Genomic DNA, 14,621 nt, shown 5'->3' with positions numbered 1-14,621 from the left:
CATTTGAAATTTTTGATCAGTGTCTTTAAAAACAATGTTTCAATGGTTGATTGTGCTCATTCTGACCGCGCTTCTAATAATTACGACCTGGTAAAAACATAACATTCTAACAACATGGAAATAACATTAAATGCTATTTTAGAAATCTGTTTCAAACTGGTAGCTATTCAGAAACAAACATGTAGCTCTCTGGTTAAAAAAATGGTTGATGACCTTTGATGTAGAATAAAAACAAAACTAATTTGTGTAAAGAGGTATATTTTATGTACCAAATAAATACTTGATCGATATTTATATTTGCTCGTACGCACGCCTTAACCACCAGGGCCGGAGAAAAGGTACAGCCTGGCGGTGCCCATTCTTCTCTAGGCTGATTTTTGGGGTAGGGTTTGCTTCCCCACATGAAACAGATATAACTGGTTTCCATGTTTACCAGTAGCAGAAGCCTCCTGATCTGACTCATATACAGCACCTTCATCCTCCTGTCACCATTGTTTTTCTATGTAAAGCATCATAATTGACGGGCAGCAACATGTGACAATATTAATACTAGATCCTAGATCACTGGGGAAAACTTTTGAGTATCATATCATACAATACACATGGCATGATTTGTGGCTTTTTACACTTAAGAACTAAAATTTAGCACTATTTTATATGTTTTGGTCTGTAGTAGTTTGCAGGCACAATCTGGACGAGGTGATGCTTGAAGGAGGGAATCACGAGCAGTCTCTAGTTGTAGCCTCTGGGACTGCTCATGAACTGAATTTTCTTTCGCATAGCAAGAAAAATTCAATTCAAGAAAAAAGCAATCTACGATGACGTTGTCGTCTGCTACCAGAGATCGAGACTATCCGGATTGGAGCCGAAAATGGCCAAAACAGATTTATTGTTACGCGTCATTCACAATTTGATAAAAAAGAAATACAGAGGAGGGGTGCTATAAAGTGACAGGTATGGTACTGTACATTATTCCTAATAGAAAATGTTTGTATGGAAATATTTGGGAGGTTCCACGTGTCATCGTGGTGATGTCATCAGCCATTGCAACAAGGGAGACGTGGAGCCGGAAATTGATGCCAGTCAAACTGCGAGTCACATGACCCAAACAGGCCCAACTGGTTCAAATTTGATTACACTGCTGAATGTAGAAAAAAATAAAACACTCCCTCAATAAGAAAGAATTACCGCAATGCGAAATAAAACGTGCATTTGACCATTTTACACCAACTGTTGTCTGTGGCTTGTTTTGGCCGTTTATCGTGTCGCGAGCGTGACGACTGATGATGACGTCACCGCCCTTCCTTGATGCGCGTTTAGCGTAGAACGAGCTAAACACCAGGAAGCGACTTGAGCTAAATGCTAGGAGAACGTTACGGTTGTTTTGTCGATGACATGAAAGCGCACCAAATCAATCCACCGGTGGTACTTTGACTCGACGACACGAAATTTAACGGCTACTGTAACATCTTGTCGACCCCGGTGTTAGGTGAGACCGTTAGCAACCGGGCAGGGGGGCTACCAGCCGCACCATCCATCGTTCGGGCTCGTAGCGTACCTGCTTGTTGTCTGGGAATATGGCCGCGGCGCAACGAGCTACCGTCGTGGCTGTTCTCCTGCTCGTTTTTCTTCTGGATGGAAGTAAAGCAAGAATACACAAACTCACCCTGAAGGTAAGTTAGCAAACCGCAGCGAACCACGGCTGTATTAGCATGAACAGCTAGCAGGGCTCTAGAGAAGGGAAGCCGGTTAAGTAGCTATGTTTTCATGTCTATATTCACACTTAACTCTCAATTAAGTTCACTTAGTGACGTGTTATCAAGGAACGTATGGTACTGCGTGTTTTCCTTCCACAATGTTGAGGTTTCGACACTTAAGCAGCGATACTGCACCACAGTAATCCCTCGTTTTTCGCGGGGGTTCCTTCCCACAAAGGACCCGCGATAGTCAAAACCCACGAATTAGGAACTCTATTATATTTTAAAACCAATTTTAACAAACCCTATATGCTGGCTGAAACATTTGTTAAACAAATAAAAGTACTGTACTTTAGCAACCATTTTCTTTTAAATACTTTCAGTACAATCAAACTGTAATATAATTAAAATAATCTTGCTGCTATACTGTATTGCATTAGAGCATTGGAAATTATTTCAGAACTATATTCTTTCTTCTGATTATATTGTGTTGCCATCATAGAATAGAATTAGAATAGAATTTACTTTTATTGTCATTCTTTGTAACAATGCACACAGAACAAAATGTTGATACACCTGACCCGTACAGTTAAACTGTAGCGAGCCGATGCAGCCGCAGCCAAACTGGGCGCAGCCATTTTAGTCATTAGGTGACCAAATCCAACCCTTAATGCTGAGCGCCAAGCAGGGAGGCAATGAGTCATGGGGACCTTATTGGGTAAACACATATGTGGCATAAAAATGCTTTTACTTACCTTCGGCATTTTGAGAAGTCCAACTTTATTGACAATAGAAGGCATCTTCCTCTGCCTTTTGTAGCTTTTGTGTGTTCAGAGTTTTGTTGACATGATGGCTTTTAGAGAAACTACATTGAAAAGGAACATTTGGTACCGCGTGGGTTCGTCAAGTTTGGGTACAACCTATATCATAACGTAATTGATGTAAAGGCAGTTATGAGAAAGGAGCCGAGCAACTGTTCATCCAATCAGAACGCAAAAGAAAATTAAAATCTGTGAAGTAGTGAAACTGCCAAAAGTAAACTGCAATACATCAATTGAACCCATATGAGCTACTGATAATGCCAATACTTTTAAACCCTTTCTCAACCCTTTTGTCAAGACCGACTTTATTATTTAAAAGAATCTCAAGGCACGCCGCCCCTTTAAAATTGTTGAAAAATTAACTACTGGCGCCAGTTTTGTGGGGGGTTTTTTGTCTTTGTTTTTTCAATAAAAGTTATGATGCCTAGATTAACAGTATAAAGTTACACTGTCGCGCTGGAGGTAGTTTAAGTTAATAATTTTGGTTGTTTAATATTGCAGTCATTTTGGATTTTACAATATTTCTTACCTGATTTTCAAGTTTTACTACATTTTTAAATGAGCAAAAATGATCTGCCAGTGATGCAAAACATGATTTTTACCAATCTGCAAAGTTTATTGCTCTATATTAACTGGGGCTGTTTTCGTTTTTTTTTGTTTTTTTTGCTGTGAAATATTAAACATCTTAATTAAACCAAATAAGTTATTTCATATTTTCCCCTCTATTGTATGAGCAAAACAGTCATCTTTTACAACCTACTAATATGACTGAACGTTAGTTACTCGTCTCATCACTGAAGGAAGAGCGCAAAAAATACTGAACAATAGAATTTTTTTTTCACTAGACACAAGTGTGCCCTAAAACACTGGTTGAATAACTGCTTTAAACAAAGGTCATTAGTTTAATAACGATACATGGTATTCGCCATCAACGGTAAATCTTTGTTGGGTGTATTTTTTTATTTAAAGGTTCAGGTCATAATTTGGTGTGAAATCAAATCAAAGATTTCCAGGCAACAAGGGTGGAAAATCATCAAAACCGTAAAAATGTTTGTCTTTTGAGGAAAACAATTTAATCCTACTAGTGATTCAAGCACAGGATACCATTTTATTTTATTATTTATTCTACAAATAAAAATGACTTGACTTCCTGTGAAGTCCTTTGAGACTTTTTGTGATTAAAGGCTATACAAATAAAAATGACTTGACTTGACTATTGAACAAATTCTAGTGTAGAAAATTATGTTTTACAAAGATCCGAGCAGGAGTCTTGTTAGAGATATTTTTTTTTTGCGTAAAATGGTAAATGGTCTGCATTTCTGCATTTATATTGCTCTTTTCAAGTCACTGAAGAACTCCCAAAGCGCTTTACAATGTGCTTCACACTTACCCACTAAAGCACACGCACGCACACAGGCATCAGCCATTCAAGCCGCCTACCTGTTTTCGGGAGCATTAGGTGCTCAGTGTCTTGAAGATTATCTCAAGTAAAAACTATACACCATTTGTGAATTGTTAGGGGATAAACTTGTGTATTATTTATTGTTTCACTTGAACAATGTTATATCACAAGGGTCATTTATACGTACATTCTGCTTTTGTCTCACCATTGATTGGCCTTTTTTTGTTTGTTTTTGTGTTTCGCCACATACAAGAACGAAACTCGCTTTTTCGTCCACCTCAACACTTTTGGCTTCTATGCTAATGGTACTCTGGATGTGAAGCTCCACTCTCTGCGCATCCCTCAGCAGTTGGTAGACTACAAGGTGCACCCGGTAAGAAGCTTCCATTCACATTAGGCTGTCTTTAACCGATCTCAGCGTAAAGCTTCGTTTAACATGTTCCCTTTGTGTTGGGAAGGAGTGATCACATGTTCAATGCTCTATCTTCATCCATGTGATTATTTAACCCTATGCTCTCTTTCAGGTTGGGTTCAGCCTCTCTAGGGCCCGTGTGAGTGGAGTTTTGTCTTACACTGTGAGTACTTGACCTAAATTAGGGCTGATCAGATATTTTGGGCTGATTGTTATATTTGTAAATGATTCAAGCAACAGGAGAAAAAAATCTAGAGGTATATAGATATTACCATGTGGAGAAGCAATAGCTTCATTATTCTTAGACAGGGCAAAATTTATTCTTTTTTTTTTAGCAAGCTGAGGAACATGATTTATTCAAATTTTGACGTTTTTAAGACCAACTGTACAACAGTTATTGGTTTATTCATGAACAAATAGAAAGAAAACAGTAGAATATGAATAAACTGATATTGTTATGATGACCATGGCATCTTTATATTAATATAACTCTGAAACATAATTTGAAGACGTGCTCAATACAGGAAAATGCATTTTAAAACTGATCCATCACACAAGTAATTAGAATAAAAATGGTCTTTATTGCCTTTGATAACGATGAAGTTTTTGGCCAAAGATTGTCTTGCAGTACAGAGCAACCTGAGTAATGTTACAGTTCATTTCAGTGATTCTTCAAAGAGAAATTTAATTTTTCTTTTTATAAATATGTTACAATGTGTTCTGAGCATAGTTCATTTGCATCCATTTTAAAGCCTTTTCTAACAGTGACTCATTTGTTTACATGCACCCCATTCCCCTTTACAAGGCCGAGGAGACAGAGACTTGCCCTCTCACACTCACGAAAGTAACTAACAATGAACCTCTTATCCTCTTTCTTATCAACATCAGCAACCAAAGGTTAGTGTGGGTGTTTTTTTCCCCGTTGTTTTTTTGTTTTTGTTTTTTGTAAAGTTTTTTTTATTGAATTGGGTAACTCATTTTGTTTTTGCTCTCACTGTATAGTGTTAACGTACATGTCCTTGGAGATCAAGACAGCAAATTGACCGGCACACAGAAGACTAATGTGCAGACCAAAGACAAAGGTCAGTGTAATTTACAGAATGAGTTAAATTTTAGCCTAATCCAAAATGCGATCGTGGGGTAATCCAGGTCAAAGGGTCAGGCGACAGGCTTCTGAAGAGATACGGACTAAGCCGGAGGACCCGGGCAAAGATGACAAAAAGGTGACTGTCACTCCTCCGGATGTGGGGAGTATGAAAACAAATGAGGTGCCTGTGGATCAGACTAAGAAATATATGACGGCCGAAAAGACCACAACTGAATTTGAGGTGATGTTTGTCTATTTATTTTTCTTCTGCTATGTCATTTTGAATATTTTTTTGACGATTGTTTGTATTTAGTTAGCGTCCACGAAACAGCTGATGTTAGCTTTGGAGACCGTAAACGACACCTACAGCTTCAATGTGAGATTTTTTTCGAACACAATGTCAAACGACGCTAGCATTTGTTTGGTTCTAATTTCCTCCTCCCCTTCTGCAGTTCCAGCTGCGTATGGGCCTGCTGTCTGAAGGTCTTTATAACTTAAACTTCTACTATTGCCAGAACATGGAGCCTGGTATCAATCGACCATACTCCTTCACCGTGAGTTTACTCTTGTCTCATGTGACGCCTGACATCACACCTACGATCCATTCTAACCACTTTGACCTATCAGCTGGAGATGACTGAGAAGAACCCCAGTGGCTTCTTGTCAGCAGCCGAAATCCCGCTATCCCGCCTCTACATCGCAATGGCTGCAGTTTTTTTTGCCGCCGCCATGGTGTGGGTGTACACACTGATGAAGCACAGGTGCAGGAATGCAAGCGCATGCACGTTCCTCAAGTAAATTTGGTCGGAGTGGGCACCAATGTTGACTCTGTTGCATCTGCAGGTACAGTGTATTCAAGATCCACTGGCTGATGGCGGCGTTGGCGTTCACCAAGTCAACCTCGCTAGTTTTTCACAGCGTGAGTCCAAATAACCGTAATGTGACTACTGGATATTTATTAACAAAACAGCTTTACCCCAAAACGGAATTTTCATGGTCATTTACAGTTAATAAAAAGTAAATATTTTAAACAAACACTATCTGGTTACTTAATGATTATTGAAAATGAGGTTTCTTTATAAACCTATCAATTAAAAGTACTAGGAATTCAAAATGTTTTTATTTTTTTTGTACTGTACTGTACCAGCTCAGTAGCCTAGATGGTAAGGCGCCCGCTTTGAGACTGGGAGGTTCGGGTTCGCGCCCCGGCCGAGTCATTCCTAAGACTTAAAAAGTGGTCGGCGGCGCCCTCTCTTGGCTGCGGCTGCATCGGGTCAGATGCAATCGACATTTCGTTCTGTGTACATTGTTACACAGAATGACAATACAAGGAAATTATTATTATTATTATTATTATAGGCACACGGTATGGAAGGCGCAATATGTATATAGACTTGAAAGACTGCTTTAGACAAAATCTATTGATGCTTTTCTTTAAAGGTGGGGTGCGTCGTTTGCGGTGTTCTTAAAAAGTAGAATTGCTTTTTTCAATAAGTATAGGTTAACAAAACTCAATTGAGTTCAAAAGCAATTCCACCGCACCTACCTACTAACAGGGTTGGGTAGGGTTACTTTAACTGGATTACTTTCAATTACTTTTGGATTACTCCAATACCAAATATGCTAATAAAAGACAAAAGTAACTAAATATGAATAAAATTATGACTCACAACACGTGGTAAGCTTTGTCTCCTGGCTTTGATCTCCGGCAAAACTTACATAAAATGTGACAGAAACAAAGTGAAAATAAATCCAAACAGCTTGCCAACATCATTTTTGCCGTTCCATGTATTCCGTTACTCCCCAAGCCTGCACAAAATTTTGTAATTTTATTAATATTTAGTTTCTTTTCTCTTTTATTAGCATATTTGGTATTGGAGGAATCCAAAAGTAAGTAATCCAGTTAAAGTGACCCTACCCAACTCTGCCTACTAACAATTTGTATCTGAGTGTCAAGGACCCAAAATAACTAGGATCTTTAAAATTACTTCATATACTACAATAAAATACCTGCCAAGCTTAGCCAATCGCTCCCCTTATTAATTAAACTTTATGAAAACCGAGCAGCACCTATTTACTCACAGCAAGACAGACCCAAGGAAATTTGTGTAAACAAATCATTCTTTCAGTATCCTTTTTAGTTCTTTTTCCACTTGGAGTAAATTTAGTCTTGCTTGTTTTACGTAAAATTGAAGGATTTTGCAGACTTCATCTGATCTACAGATGATTTTATTCTCCAACAGAAACTGTCGCAATAGATAGTCTTTGTTGCAAATCACAATCAGTTCCCATTGTCTTCTTTACTCTATGTACCCCCCTCACATGGCTGAAAACTCACTGTCGGAATTACTGAGGAAGGCAAAGGAAAACATGTGAAAAAAGTATATAAAAAAAAAGGGTTGATTGGGGATAACATTTGCTTATGGGTCGTGATAGTAATAGCAATCTAGATTGACAATAGACATTAGAGCCAAAATGGGCAAGACAAGATCGATGGGTCTAACAAACAATTTAAAAAAATCATGTACAAAAATTCTTATACAGTGTCCAGATTATGAAATGATCAAAGACGTATAAAATACAGGGAAAACGTATAAGGAGACAGGTATGGAATAGATACATACTTTATTCGTCCCCGTAGGGAAATTCACACTTCCAGCAGTATCCTTGTGTTGAAAATAAAATAATCATAAAATAAAAGAAATAGAATACATAAATACCCAATATAACGTGTTGATATAGAGTATTTAAATAGTGCTACATAAAATACACACTGTAATAAAAATAGGGTAATATGCAAATGTGGGGGTGGGGTTTAATGTGGGCTTTTTACTCCCCCAAGTGGAGTTAAAGAGCCTCATGGTATGAGGAAGAAACAATCTCCTCAGTCTGTCCGTGTAACAGTATAATCAAATCATTTTAATTCATTCAATCATTTAATTGATTTATCTGCATTGCCTCTCCCATCCATTTTCCTCTCCAACGTTCGCTCTCTGGACAATAAACTTGACCATTTAACAACTGGAAGTGGCATCGAACCGCTAAAATTCTGACGAAGACACGGTTAATCTTATCTATCCCGGCTGACGTTCAAAGAAACTGTGCGGGTCAGATGGAGTGACATCTCGTTCTGTATAGACGTGTACACGAATGACAATAAAGTGAATCTGAAAACAGGAACTAAGTCAAACTAAAAAGTGATTTGCATCCTTTTTCATTTTTGTGGTCATACAATTCTTGTTGTCTTGCAGATCAACTATCACTTCATTAACACCGAGGGGCACCCCATCGAAGGCTGGGCGGTCATGTATTACATCACTCATCTGTGAGGATGACTTACTTCAAATTTGACCTACCCCGAGTGTGTCTTGGTCTATTAACGCGTTCTCCTCACCACTTCTCCCAGGCTCAAGGGGGCGCTGCTCTTCATCACACTGGCTTTGATTGGCACCGGTTGGGCTTTTGTCAAATACATCCTTTCTGATAAGGAGAAGAAAATCTTTATGATCGTGATCCCCCTACAGGTGAAACCTGTCTTGTGAGGTCTTTGGATCTTTTTCGTTGCTGCTGTCTTTGTGACCTTTTTGCATGTTGACGTCTGCAGTGCCTATCCAACGTGGCCTATATAATCATCGAATCCACAGAGGAAGGCTCAAGCGAGTACCCCTTGTGGAGGGAGATTCTTTTCCTTGTTGACCTCATCTGCTGCGGCGCCATCCTCTTTCCTGTCGTCTGGTCAGTCATCAGCGTCATGCATCTAAAATAATTTAATGCATCATGCAGCAGCATTTGTTTGCCTGTTATCGCTGTTGGAATATGTGGGTTGTACTCATTGGGGAGTTATTTGTTTTTCAGGTGTAACATTTTCATTAGTTATGGATTAACTTTGTATTCCACCATTCGCAAGAAACTAGCGTCCGTTAGGGCTCCAACTAACTATTTTAATAGTCGACTCGTCATTGACTTTAAATGATTAGTCGAATAATCAAATAATTATTACTTTTTTTTTTTCTTAAGTTTAACTTGAAGTTGGTTTCTTATGTGGCAAATAATAACAATAACAACACATAGGTACAATGAAAACTACATATTTTATTGAACAAAGTGCAAATCCGTACAAAAACTCAATTAAAATGCTATATCTGAAAGGAATTAGGCACGGGGATACAAAACAATGTTTTAAAATCAAGTAAACTCAGTTGACTTGGCGGCCGCCAGACCTAAGGTCTGGTTGAGGCTGGGCCAATTTGGGTTTTCCACAAAATTCCCTATGCAAAAAAGAAAAAAAATCTTTTTTTATTTTCCTTTTCTATTTCATTTTTCCTTATCTTTCCTTCCCTCTTTCTTCCTTTATGTTTCTTTCTTATTATTTTCCCTCCTTTTTTCCCTTGCTTTTTTCTCAAAAGTTTGGGGAAAGAAATGAGTAGAAAAATAGTGCAGTTTGGTCGCTGAGTCTCAGATGTTGGTATTCTTCTTTTTGATTTTGTAGCTATTGTTTTCGGCTGCACAACTGAACACAGCAACATATAGTGGTCAAATAATACCAACTGTGCCTTTCACTTTCATGTTAGGACGGGGGTCTCAAACTATATCCCTGAGCTGTGAGTTGGGAGATCGCTGATTTAACAAACAAATTACAAGTGTTAAAAGCACATTCCACAAGAGCTACTGTTAGCACAGCTAATGGTCATTCATGCTACTTATAGACTGACTCACAGGGCCCAACTTCCCCACCAGTCACCTCCCTTTTTCTTAAAGGGTCGATGCACTAACATAAACAGCAACTTAAGTAACAGGGATTGCAGTGATTTGTAATCCATACTTAAATAAGCTACAACCAAACTTGAAAAAGTCTTAAATTTGATAACCTCAAATTAAGGCCTTGAAAAGTCTTAATGTTAGCAAGTCTTAAAATTAACTCTAAAATGTCTTATTTTCCCCTGTTTAATATGCATGGTAGAGCAAATAACTGTATAATAAGTAAACTAACAAAAAATGGAACGTTGTGTCGTAAAATTGTTTTTCATTTTCTACGGACTTTAGCGATCTCAGACAAATAAATGCAATGTGTAGTCCAGCTTGGCCGCAGCCGGGGGCCAGTCCTCTTTCGGTGCCGACGCGTCCCGGCCGCCCTTGCAAATCAAATCTCACCGGCCGAGTACACACTACCTTCCCTGCTCCTTCGACGCGGAGCAAGGCTTTAAAATCCCCGTCGTCGCTGCCAGGTAGTGTAAGGGCGCCGAAGTCTGTCACGACTAGGCGCTTGCCTCCCTCGTCTGTATGCCAGAACAGGTGTGAGATAGGTCTTGAATTTCATTGGATGTAGTCTTTTAAAAGTCTAAACATAGAATGGAAAAATCCTGGCGGAAACCTGCAAACTCGGATTTTCTCCCGTTGTATTTTTAAATACGCACACTTGTATGCTTGTCTGGGTTGTTATAAGGCAGCTGTAGCCTAGGGCAACTGCACCCAAGAATCAGGTGCACTGTATGTACGTTTTTAATACAGACATAGAACCAACACGATGCGCCATGTGGTCGTGAAAATACGGTAGTCTTTTTATTGGCAGTATCTAGGCTGAAATGCTCCCAAACTTTAAAGGTTTTTTAACGCGCTCTTGATGGTGACGCTGTTTTTCTGTATGTTACCGCTCGAAAGTAATGCCATTGCACATGACTCTCAACAGAAATTATAACTATGTAAGTGTGTGGCGACAATAGCAGACAATGGAATTCATTGTCAACTATTTCTATTATCGATTTTTCTCAACTACGTCGATTAATCGCTGCAGCCCTAGTGTTCATTCTAATTCAGTTCTACATGGTTTGAGAAAATGGAAAGTTTATCTGAATCAATGATGACAGATGATACCTGTTATGAAAATACTAAGACCATACATTAATTTTCTAGGTCCATTCGGCACCTTCAGGAGGCTTCAAGCACAGACGGAAAAGGTGAATGTCTAAAATTAGTCTGTCAAAAGATTAATGAAAATTACAATCAGCTAATTAATTGTTTTGTTTATTATCCAGCTGCCATGAATTTGGAAAAGCTCAAGCTCTTCCGTCACTACTACGTCATGGTACGATCTTATTTCATGATCTTTCTTTTGTCATTTCCTGGTCCCTTAATGGTTTGTTTACTTTTTCAGATTGTGTGCTACATCTACTTCACGAGGATCATCGCCATCCTACTGAAGGTCACAATGCCCTTCCAGTGGCAGTGGTTCTATGACGTAAGCTTCAAAACAAAATGCTGTCAGCTAAAACAGTTGAGTTATTGACCTTTATCTTTATCATCTTACCCCTCAGTTTCTGGTGGAGGTGTCCACTCTGATATTCTTTGTTTTGACGGGCTACAAATTTCGGCCCGCATCCAACAATCCGTATCTCCAGCTGCCCCAGGACGAAGAAGACGAAGAAATGGATGAAATGTAAGCTTGTGTTTGCTTAACGCATTAAAAAGTAAACAGAATCAAGGCGTTTCTTATGCAAGCCAAACTTTTCTTTTGAATTGACAACAGGGCTGCAACTAATGGCCATTGAAACGATTTGGCGATTAATCAGATAATTATTAATATTCAATTAGATTTTATTTGGTGGAAAAGGATAACAAAAATTAAATAACATTCTAAAACCACTTAGGCGCTGTGCTCGGTCAGTAGAGACAAAATCAGAAATAAAACTGGCCATTATTAGGGACAGGCAAAAAAAATAATACATTGAAATTAAGTAAACATTTTTATCGCTGTAAACCAAGAACAGACTTGATATCTGTATTAGAGCAGTAAATAGTGAAGTACATTCAGTGGTCAACTGCAAAGTGTGTAACAAAAGAACTTAAGGATTCGCCACAGTTTGAAATCAAGCTGTTTTAACAATTGACATTTGTCATTTCTAACTTTTTAAAAACTGATATTTGTTCTATGGACTCCATGCATTTCATTTTAAATATGTTTGCCAAACACAGTTTGGCATGAAGCCCAAGCTCTCTTTTATAGCTAAACATATGCGTAGAAATTGTCCATTCATGTCATCAAAACTGAATTGGCTTGAATGTTACTATAATGTTAATCGGCTCTGTTCTGTTCAACTGTCTGCGTATCGAAACTTTAGACGTTTTGGTACGCATAGTTGATGTTGATGCGCCAGTTCTGTATGTTTGTTACTGCTCAAGACAGACATTGGCTAATCTGCATGCAGGACCCAGCGTATATTATTTTCAAGTAGAGATGCCTCTCTGCTGGAATACGTTGGGTGGTGACAATGGTCGACAAATAATTTAATTTTCAGCTATTTCTATTAGAGATTTTTGTCAACAACATAGACTAATCGTTCCAGCTCTAATTGACAGCCCAAACGTGTCTGAATTGATTTTCCTGTTTACGCAGCGTGACAGAATCGGGCGCCCTGGAGGGAATTTCCAAAGTCAAGAAGACGTCCAATGGGCGCGAGCGGCAGAAGGAGGCCACCTTGTGAGCAGGGCTGTTGGGGAATTTATTGGAGAAGAATGTCATGTGAACTGCTGGCACCCACACGGACCATGGCTTCTTCTCCCAGCGCTGGCACCGCCAGCCCTTTTTCAGACGCTCCTATGCAAACAGACTTCTTTTTGTTTTGGGACAAACAGACAGATGAGCGGCCAGAGCTTGTTGTCTCCAAAGACCATTTTAGCTTTTTTGGATGTGCGTATTTCTATTTAACGCAGTACTTGTGCATCAGCCTTCCTTTATGGTGTGTGTGTGTGCAGGTCCTGAGAATGCAAGAAGACCCCCCCTTCCCTTTTTGACATGCTCAGGTTACACCCTTCCAAGTCAATTGTAACATACAGGGCTCACTGAGCAGCCAAAACCACCATGTTCATTTTGGAACATTTGAGGTTATATACCGGTATTCCATATTTGCATCTTGGTCGATTTCAGTATTACGTCATGGTGAGACAAAATATTTCATCACAAGCTAGATCACCATTTTGGTTTTCGCTTGTTTTTATTTGAACTCTGAAACACGACCAGAACTTAGCTTCTCTATGCTTTTGTTTTGTAGCCCACTACTCTAATATAAAGCCTATTTTATGAACATTGTTGACAAATTACTGCTATGGATAGGTGTGTAGAGAGTGTAAATATTTGAGATCCAGAGAGCCCTTGCTGAAGAAAGACTTGTGTATGCTTTCATTTGCTCAGAGACGATGTTCGTGTAAATCTGATATCTTCTTAAATGACAATACACGTGCTCCGGTGCACGAGTGTGGACTTTTCGGGAAAATAGGAATACATTTCACTTGAGTTTCCTATTATTATTATTATTTTTTGAATCTTTGTGACTTGTTAATAATAAACTGGTGTTTTGGGCGTACCTATCTTTGTTGTCACAAAAGCGGTGGTCAACCCAAAGGATTGTTTCAATTTCAACATAGTGTCTCAACAGCAGTCATATAGTGTTAATGAGTTTCTACATAAAGGATTCATAGATCTGACAGAGTGCTAAGCCACACCCACAATAGTTAGGGTATTCATGTATCACACGCGGAGCAAATAGAGCGTCCAAAACAACAGCGAGGGATCTGATAGCAAAGTTGGATCATTTCTTTCTTACTATGCAAAATTACCTCAAAAGACAGTAGAAAAAGGGTCTCATTATAAACAGAGTTATATTCAAGGTCTCCAAAGGTGCTAATAAGCTTGTAAGAAGGTATGCAAAATGTTGGTGATCAATGAGGAAGTTTCAGATTTGTGAGAGATATCAAATTCATGGTGTTATTTCCACTTCTTGTGAGGAACACATTTAAATTATATCACGAGTTTCATAAATTTGATATAGTGGATCACGAATTGCATATCCTATTTATTCCATAATTTTCAAGTTTAACTTTATTCCGCAAAACCACCTTGGCTTGTTTTAGTTTTTGTCATATGCTAATGGAGCGCAGTGATATACTCAAAGAAAGTGCAAGTAAGGCAGACGCAGTTACTTATAAACTTCACTTACCGACCCAACAGCAGCGCAATAAAAATAAAACACTCTAGAACAAATAGTTAGTTAGTTTTGGTTCTCATCGATCCTATGCACGTTGAGTTGGTTGTGATGGTGAAGTCGCCACCGTGCTATGCATTGTGTGTGATACAAAAAGGGGTGAAGCTGTCATCTGCCTCGCAATCTGGCCGAAAACAGCGCCGTTGGATGTATTATTAGAAACAGCT

The 14,621-nt window shown here is 38.8% G+C and overlaps 1 protein-coding gene across 1 annotated transcript; it reads left to right on the top strand.

The window, feature by feature from the left end:
• The first annotated feature begins 1,291 nt into the window (after positions 1-1,291).
• Positions 1,292-13,780, top strand: gpr108 (G protein-coupled receptor 108). Its single transcript, XM_088341929.1, has 18 exons — positions 1,292-1,673; positions 4,174-4,293; positions 4,445-4,495; positions 5,138-5,229; positions 5,335-5,414; positions 5,482-5,660; positions 5,733-5,795; positions 5,872-5,973; positions 6,047-6,180; positions 6,263-6,338; positions 8,671-8,744; positions 8,826-8,943; positions 9,024-9,154; positions 11,330-11,373; positions 11,452-11,501; positions 11,571-11,654; positions 11,731-11,852; positions 12,810-13,780. Exons 1-18 carry the CDS (start codon positions 1,578-1,580, stop codon positions 12,895-12,897), a joined length of 1,704 nt encoding a protein of 567 aa, XP_088198055.1. The 5' UTR covers positions 1,292-1,577; the 3' UTR covers positions 12,898-13,780.
• The last annotated feature ends 841 nt before the right edge of the window (positions 13,781-14,621 follow it).

Source organism: Urocampus carinirostris, chromosome 8 (genome assembly GCF_059441175.1).
Source record: "Urocampus carinirostris isolate Australia breed hairy pipefish chromosome 8, RoL_Ucar_1.0, whole genome shotgun sequence".
Taxonomy (NCBI): Eukaryota; Metazoa; Chordata; class Actinopteri; order Syngnathiformes; family Syngnathidae; genus Urocampus; species Urocampus carinirostris.
Note: the sequence above shows the minus strand (reverse complement) of the source record. Positions and strands in the feature narration are given on the sequence as shown.